Genomic DNA, 8,604 nt, shown 5'->3' on the forward strand with positions numbered 1-8,604 from the left:
TGTTTTTGCAGAGTCATCCATGAAAGGGAATTTTGAGCACACAAATAAAAACACTTCCCCTTTTACAAATTAAAATAAATCAAAAATGAAACCTTAATTTAAAAACCAAAACAATTAGGCTTATACAGGAAGAATAGATAACATTATAAACCGCTTTTTATAACAATTGATTTTAAACCTATTAAACACATTGATCTTTTTATATTATGCAACTCCTGCTATGAAGCTGAGCTAAAAGATGGTCTTCAATAATGCCAGGAAACACAGTATTGGATATGAAAGCATTTTTGTTACAGTTCAGTTTTTATTTAATCTATTGTTTGTAAAATTAACCTTTTAAAAGTTGCAAGGTTATAAATACACCCCCCACCCCCCACCCCACACACGTACAGTATGTGGACAAGCAACAGAGAACAAATCTGCAACGATTTACAATCAGGCAAAGCAAAAAAATACCCAAATAAATAAAAAACAAATTTCAAATTGTGTGTTCGTGTTCCCACCTCCACCCCCATCAAAGCACCCAAAGAACAGCAGCAGTTTTACATATTTTATGTCAGCGTTTATCATTTTACAGGACAAGTAAAACATGTAACCACTCGTTGGAGAATACATGCTGTATAGAGTGTGGTCAGGCAGACAGACATTATTTGAATATAACCCTCATGATTAACACACGCATCACTACTTAAAACTCAACATCCTCTCAACAGCAATGCATTGGGAAAGCATCTGTGGTTAACAAAACGAAAATTCAGAAGGCTGTCAGGAAAAATGGGGAAAAACACACTAGCAAGAATTTCATTATTTCAAGACACGTACACATTTTTTTTTACATTAATGTAACTTTTAAGACATCATTTAAGTAGGTTTAAGACTTCCTTAGAAGTCCTATAGACATATAGATGACCTAGAGCAAATAAAAAGCTGACTGGTTTTAACCTATTGAAATTAAAATACAGTACCATAGGGTCATTTTTTTTAAAAGGTTTTACTCCAGACTTTGACAAAGTTGCATTTTTTAAATAGAGAAAAACTAGAATCAAACAACTATTTATATATAGTCTTTTCATCAACCTCTCAAGTTGTTTGTTTCTCAGATTCATAACATTACAATGGAATTCTCTCCTTTCAAAAAAAGAGTTAAACTGGATAAAGAAAATTGCCCCACTATATTACTGCTGCTACTGTTGATTGACGCATTTAAAGACCACCTGTTTACAGTGACCAGTATGAACATTTACTTCTATTAAATACCACAGACAATGTAAAGGCTGCAAAAACATTATAAAGCGTTTTTTTTTGTTTTTTTAAAACAATTTTTTGCTTTAGGCCATCGCTTTTCACATAGACAAATGTATAGCTTCCACCAGCTCCCGTTAAGTGTGTTTAACCATTATAAAATTCCAGCTCACCGCTGCTTTTTCAGTGAGTGTAACTAAATCGCCAGTGTCTGCTGCAGAACAAGCACAAATAAAGAAGTTGTCTTTTAGATTTTTGGTGGCGCTGGGAAATACCTTTATTGCAGTTGGGAGTCCGACATCAGGCAAGTTCTATAATATATTCTAAATATAAAAAAAAGGCTTTAGCTTAATATTATAAACATAAGCCTTCTGACAGAACTGGCTTTCCCCCCCCCCCCCCCCCCCCACCACCACCACCAAATGAAACAAATGCATTATCCACTCAGGTAATAAGTTCAGTTTGTCTGTAGTCACATGAACATCAAAAGAACTTGACCCCTTTGCTTTCGTTGAGAGTAATAATTTCTGCCTTTCTCTCCAGCTGTAAGGTCTGAAGTGATCTCAGCAGCAGCCAATCCTCCAAACCGTGGAATTCTAAAAAAACAAAAAATACTATTACTAAAGCCGTGTTTGCGTCTGCCACCGGTATCAGCTTGAAAGCGATCCGAAATCCGTCTCGCTTCCATCAATAGCAGATCGAGGTCAACCCGATTTCAATTAGGACTCGGTCAGTCCCAGGTGAACTCATTTATAAATGACAGATGTAACCTGCACCAGCCACAGCCTGATACTGTGGCATAAATGCTGCATGTGGGTAATCAGACAACATTAGAACAGATTGAATTGCATACAGAATGTACTGATACAAAGAAGAAACTTGGTTATAAAATTAGAACACATTTCAACAACGTGTTAAAAATGAGGGGCTCAATTAAATATCCACTGTACCTTCATTTTCAGTGTCATCTCCATTTGAGAGCTCATACAATGTGAACACTGAGTTTGTCATTCCATTACTTGAAACCTGAAATAAAAAACCTTTAGTATCAAATATGCTTTTATTTTTACTTTACTGTCAAAGAGATAACAAATATTTTCCATACTACATTACAGTGCCATAGTCTGTCTCCTTTGCATAACTTTGACAGTTTAGTAAATTTAACATACAACTTACTGGGACAGATACTCCTGTTTTAGTAATTGAGTCAAATTGCCTTACATGATGCCCGTCAATTAAAATTGGGTATTGTACAGAAATAAGAAAAATCTCAGATAAAACTGTCTAGGCATGACCATATGTAACAGCTTTATGACCGGGATTGCAATGTGTTTTATGATCATGGTGCAAAACAGTCAATAGAGATTCAAATCTTCTGAAGTGCCATTAGATTAGATAGACAGGTATAATACAGGAAGTTTGCCTAACCCCACGTCATACACAAACACAGACTGTATAAGAAATACTTTTTCACACAATGAGATGGACGTTTTTTGGGATTCTCATTTTATAATTACCTCCTTCTCATTACCTTGTAGGAAAAGAAGCTGAGGTTTAGAATAAGACAAAGGGCCGCCTGGAAAACAACCTGTCCCTTGTTACAAAGAGGAAAATGCTTCTTACCCATTGATATATAAGTTTTCCCCATTCTTCTGGTCGCCTCCACATTATCAAACAGCGTGTTTTGTTTTTATCTATCCACTCCAAGTTCCCTGTAAATTTATGAGAAAAAAGGACATACCGTAAAACTTCAAATAATCACTTGTCTCCAATACGCTCCGGATCTGCTGTCATTGCCATTGAAGCTGAGGAAGATGAGGAGGAGCTTGAGGGTAATGAACTGCTAATAATTGACAGCGATTAAAGTGACTCTCAGGATTAATAAATGATAATAGAAAACGTAATTTAAAGGGTACATAAGGACCTTTTTATTTTATTGTGTTACATGTTCCCATGTGTTGCTACAACTTACGTAAGGGGTGTGTATTGTTTTAATTTTTTTTTTTTTTTTTTTACATTTTGACCACTTTTTAAAATTTTTAAATTGCATTCCCTGCCTTAAGATGGCTTCACGTGTACCTGCATGGACCTCTCACAACTACATTTTTTTGGCTTTTCTGTTCAACCATATTACTTGCAATATGTAAAAAAATAAATGATGATTTCCTGACCGGAATTTGAAACAATACTTGCAGGAAAATATAAATAAGTACATATGGTTCATAATGGTTCATCTTTCTTCCACCATTTTCTTGCTAGTATTAGACAAATAAACACACATTTACTCAAATTGAGCCAGAGCTCATAACTCTATAAGTTAAAAATAAACAACACAATAATCTACCAACCTTTTTTTCTGAGCTCTTCAAATATAACTTGAATGGTATCTGTTGAGAGTTTCCCTGAAGCCCGGGGTTAAGGAGAATGACAGGGAAAGAATTAAAAAAACATATTAAAAAAAAAAAAATCATATGGCAAAGTAGTTGTTCTTTTTTCCCCAGCTGTCTTTCCTGAACACATAACTTTATTAGATAAAAGATGATAAAAGGATACTCTGTATTTTCTTGTTGTTGAAGACGGGACTCTCTTGGGCCTCCATTACATCCAGTGTGTACAGTTTCTGATGGCGACAGTAAGACAGCGCCAGTGAGCACCAGGCTGTCAGCTGCTTTTGCCGAGTATCAACATTTGGCTGCAGTCTGTAAAATAAAATACATACCATTTAAAAAAAAATCATAAACAGAAGTGAATGAATATGAATGGCGTGACCACTAATTAGTGGAATCAAACAATAAGCGTGATCCAAAAGGTTTATTTATCAATGTAAAGTCCCCAGAATAGTGGGGGAATATTATCACATTACTGCAAAGATGCCAAGGACAAGACATGCATGTTTTGATTTTTTTTAACCTAGAGGCTCTGAGATTCAATCTAAAATTGTCAATACAATCTAAGTTTGGATATATTTCTCAAATGTTAAAAAAGATACTTTAGTAACTTCCCTAATATGAGTCTCAAATGATAGATCAGGTTCAAATATGACCCCCAAACTCTTAATTTCTAGTTTAAGTATTGATGAGAGACCAAAAGGCGTCGAGCTCATGTAATCCCACTAGCATAACCTTTGTTTGATCTGAATTCAACACTAGAAAATTATGTGACATCCAATGCTTGATGTCTGTAAGGCAAGTAGCTAATAACACCCAGACAGAAGAAATTCCTGGCTTTAGGGACAAATATAGCTGGGTATCATCAGCATAGCAATGGAAGTTCACTCTGTGTCTGTGGATAATGTCACCTAACGGTAGCATAGATAATGAAAACAGCAAGGGACCTAGAATGGAGCCCTGTGGAACACAAGAGACAACTTCCGATAATACAGATTCTAGCTCCCAATAGAGACAAACTGAAACCTATCAGAAAGATAAGATTTGAACCAGGATAGGACAAGGCCAGACAGTCCTACTGTACTTTCAAGACAATTCAGTAGGATGGAATAGTCTACAGTATCAAAGCCAGCACTTAGATCAAGAAGAATTAAAACTGATGGGAAGCCTGAGTCAGAGCTTATCAGCAGATCATTCACAACTCTGATAAGGGCCGTCTCTGTGCTACGTGCAGCACGAAAACCAGACTGGGACTTCTGGAATATACCATTAAGAGTTAGAAATGTTTGTAATTGAATTGTAACAACTCTCTCTAGAACCTTATCTAAGAATGGTAGGTTGGGGATTGGCCTATAGTTATTGAGGACTTTAGGGTCCAAATTGTGTTTCTTAAAACTGAGGGAACTGTACCAGAGGAAAGTGAACCATTTATCATTTTTAAAATGTGGGTATTAATAACACCAAGAACATATTTTTAAAGTTTTATAGAAATAGGATCAAGAGAGCATGTAATAGCTCTCATATGTCAAACTAGCTCTGTTAGTTCCTGTAAGGTAATCAAAGAAAAAGCTCCCATAGTAGCCTTAATAGGTGTAGTTGGTAAAATTCTGCCAGAGTCCTCCTTAATAGAAGGTGTCTGTGGAATCTAATTTCTGATGTCCTGTATTTTACTTTTAAATAAATGTAATAAGTCATTGCAGCTGTGAGAGGAGTCAATGTCAAGGGTAGGGCTATTAGGGGAAGGATTAATTAATTTATCTACGGTAACAAAAATAAATCTAGAATCTTTCTTGATGGCTGGAGTTTATACTTCTAGTATCAGGCTACATTGAAATGACACGCCAACAAAATGCTTGTGACTTTGCGTGTATGTTAGTAAAATGAGAACCAGTTCTTATAAAACCATGTACACCATTTACAATATGCTAACAATAATTTGTAACGTGTACTTTGACTTTTAAATAAAAGAAATCAGCCATAATGTTTGACAATAACATTAAAACCTGACAGTTTAGTACAGAACAGTACAAGCTTTTTAAAATAATTATCCTGGGTAAGAATTTCATATTAAAGCCGAAACGATAACAGTTTGTACAAAGTTTCGTCTGTGTTTGTGGACACTTCCCGGTTCGGTGTATTTACAGGAAGTGAATCCTGTTGCTTTCTACGCTGGAGGAGGCGACCTTACCTAGGAACAGAAAACGTGTCATACACACTACATACTGTATTTAAATTATGTTTAATGAAATTAAATACATGACTGATAAACAACAACAGCAACTCACGTAAAGAAGGGAGGAAAGTTGTATTGCCAGGGCCACTCAAAACTCATGGCTGAAAAATTCTGTAACCAGGAAGTGAGTGCAGCCGCAAAAACGCTCCTCCCCAGGAAGAAGGCACGGAGGGGAGGCGGATAGTTCCGTCTGAAATGTGATGTTACTGCTGAGCTACGTGCCTATTCAAAACATGTACAATGTTTGTCACCTCCCGACTACCTCATGCAATGCCAATGTACAGCAGTTAGTTTATGTTATTAACAAATGTGCACTGTATGGTTCGGATTTTTAACTGTCAGATCTGATCATTGGGTTATAATTATGAATAGGAAATGTAAAGTAATGCCACTATAGAACCCGTTTTTTTATAATGTTATCTGCATATTCTAAGTTTTAGTTTATCTGTACCACCTATATTACATGTATTTGAGGTACCATGTATAGCTGCCCGAGTAGGCCTCACTAGATGTGTTTTTTTCTGTCAGTTTCGTTTGCGGGAACTCGTCTTTAGTTTGTATTGTTTTTCGGGAAACTCAGAACTTAGTCTTGGGGGGGGGGGGGGGGGGTCGATCTGATATTGTGAATTTAGTTATTTGTATTAATTTTTTTAAAGATAGGAGTTTGAAATGGAGAGCCATCAACACGCCTTCTATAATGCGACCGAGAAGTTCTGACAAACGACATGAAATTAAATTCGGCGCTGCGCCCCACGACGTACTGGCAGTTTTTTTTTATTCATTTAAGCGGTAAAAACAGAATATTTGCAAAATGTGTCGGAGCACACTGGTACTTTCAAGGAATGTAGATTAGTAGGTAGGTAAAATGCCGAGAGATTTGTGTGTGGCCTGTAGGCCCAAAAATGGCCTTCCGTGAGTGGTATTTTCTCGCTTGAGAAAGTTACATTACAGGTTATAAAATGCTAATAACAGGCAATAAAAAAATAGACTGTAAGGGCCATGCTCGGAAACAAAACTTGAGGTTGTAACCAACAAAACGATTAATGTTTACCTATAGCCTACACTTTAATTCTATATATTCAGGTCTCAGGTTTACAGTTTTGAAAACATTTGAAAACTTCAGAGGGACTCCCGCAAACTAGACCCAAGTGGAATTACGCAAGACGTGAAACAGTAACTAAGCAGTACTGTAATATTGTACAATATATACTTTTTATAAATTACACATGATAATGGAATTATTTAGCTAGAATATAACCAACCATTATTGTAACGTGGCATATATGGTACCTAAGGAAAATGAGGGAGCTTTCAATCCAACAACTAGAGATCATTTTAAGGCAAATTGCATTTCAATTTTTATGTGCTTCTAGAGTCTGTTTTTCAGATTTGCAAAGAGTTGAGACTTGAGCCATTTGCTACATATCAAGCAGTAGAAATTTTTAGAAAGGTATGTAAACACCAACTGTCATATACTTTTCCTTGGTATATTTAATTGTTGGTGTATGTAGCTGCAGTAGTTGTGGGTGGGAACATTAGAGACATGCAATTTATATCAATCCCATCAGCATGCTTTTTTTTTACCTACATTATAAGTTGCTGTTCTTACAGGTATATGATAAAACACATTCAAGAGATGTTTGTTGCTGCTACACCATCTGGTGCTGACGGAGGGAAAGGAGACATTTACGGCTTTGTGTTCATAAAGTTGAGTGAGAAATGTATGCTTCTGGTCCTTTCCTGTATCCAGTCAGCTAGTAAACTTGCACTCCACTGTAGTGTATGTAAATCAACATTCTGTAAGCTTTATTCGTACAGTACTCTTCATTTACAATGATATAACGGTATAGTCTTTTTCTACTTACACCGTGTTAATTACTGAAGATGAGTTAAAATATACTTTTTATGCTTAAGGTTTCTATAAGCCAGCATATAAAATATGGATCAAGATTTTTAAGGGGCCAACATAGTTAAGAAATATACTACAAACATTTTAAATACAGTACTACAATACCACAGAAGTCAACATATGATTAACTTCACTGTTTTGTTTTAATTATTTCCAAAAACGAAGTCACAAAGGAGTTGGATAAATGGATCCCTCAGACATTTATCACCATTGGTAGCTAGTTGTGATCCTTCATTGTGCTGCATATGTGCTGGTATAGGTCTTGTGTTAATTAATGAGTCATTGATATAAACATATAGCATATATAATGCATGAGTTCTAATGAGCCTGTAAGTAGCTAGAGGGCACTTTTGAGTTTCAATCTGACATGTAACAAACGGCTTTGACTCCAGGAAGTATGTTTATGGATTGTGGCATTTGGATGCAAAATATAATTTTATTAATTATGTTGCATGTGATTTATTGAAAAGATTTCCCAAGTCGAAAAACAACCTGGTGCACTTTAAAAACAGGGCTTGATAAGGGGATAACATTATTAATGTCCCGCGTGTAGTTTATTTTACATAGCTGAGATTTGCATTTAATTAGCTGAACCACACAATCCTTTCTACCGTGAGAAATTGAGATTTAGCAGGAAAAGGCAATGGAATGTTTGTTAAAAGTTCCATAAGCAACTGTTTAAAAAAATAATTGAATTCAGCCATGTGGCAAATTAAGTATTAATTGCATCTTATCTCTACAGATTGTTGACAACAGCACTGCTCTTAGGTTCTTGCAGTCTTTGGGTTATTCATATAACAAAGAAACATTACTGGAATCAGAACTTAACATCC

General features: G+C 35.8%; 1 protein-coding gene across 1 annotated transcript; it reads right to left on the reverse strand.

Annotated features, from left to right (window-relative positions):
* Nucleotides 1–269: 269 nt before the first annotated feature.
* Nucleotides 270–6,067, reverse strand: LOC117433358 (vacuolar protein-sorting-associated protein 25-like). The gene is made up of 6 exons (XM_034055540.3): nt 5,915–6,067; nt 3,796–3,941; nt 3,591–3,644; nt 2,866–2,954; nt 2,193–2,268; nt 270–1,838 (listed from the first exon to the last, which is right to left on the reverse strand). The coding sequence occupies exons 1-6, from the start codon at nt 5,959–5,961 to the stop codon at nt 1,726–1,728; spliced, it is 525 nt and encodes a 174-aa protein (XP_033911431.3). The 5' UTR covers nt 5,962–6,067; the 3' UTR covers nt 270–1,725.
* Nucleotides 6,068–8,604: the final 2,537 nt, after the last annotated feature.

Source organism: Acipenser ruthenus, chromosome 33 (genome assembly GCF_902713425.1).
Source record: "Acipenser ruthenus chromosome 33, fAciRut3.2 maternal haplotype, whole genome shotgun sequence".
NCBI lineage: Eukaryota > Metazoa > Chordata > Actinopteri > Acipenseriformes > Acipenseridae > Acipenser > Acipenser ruthenus.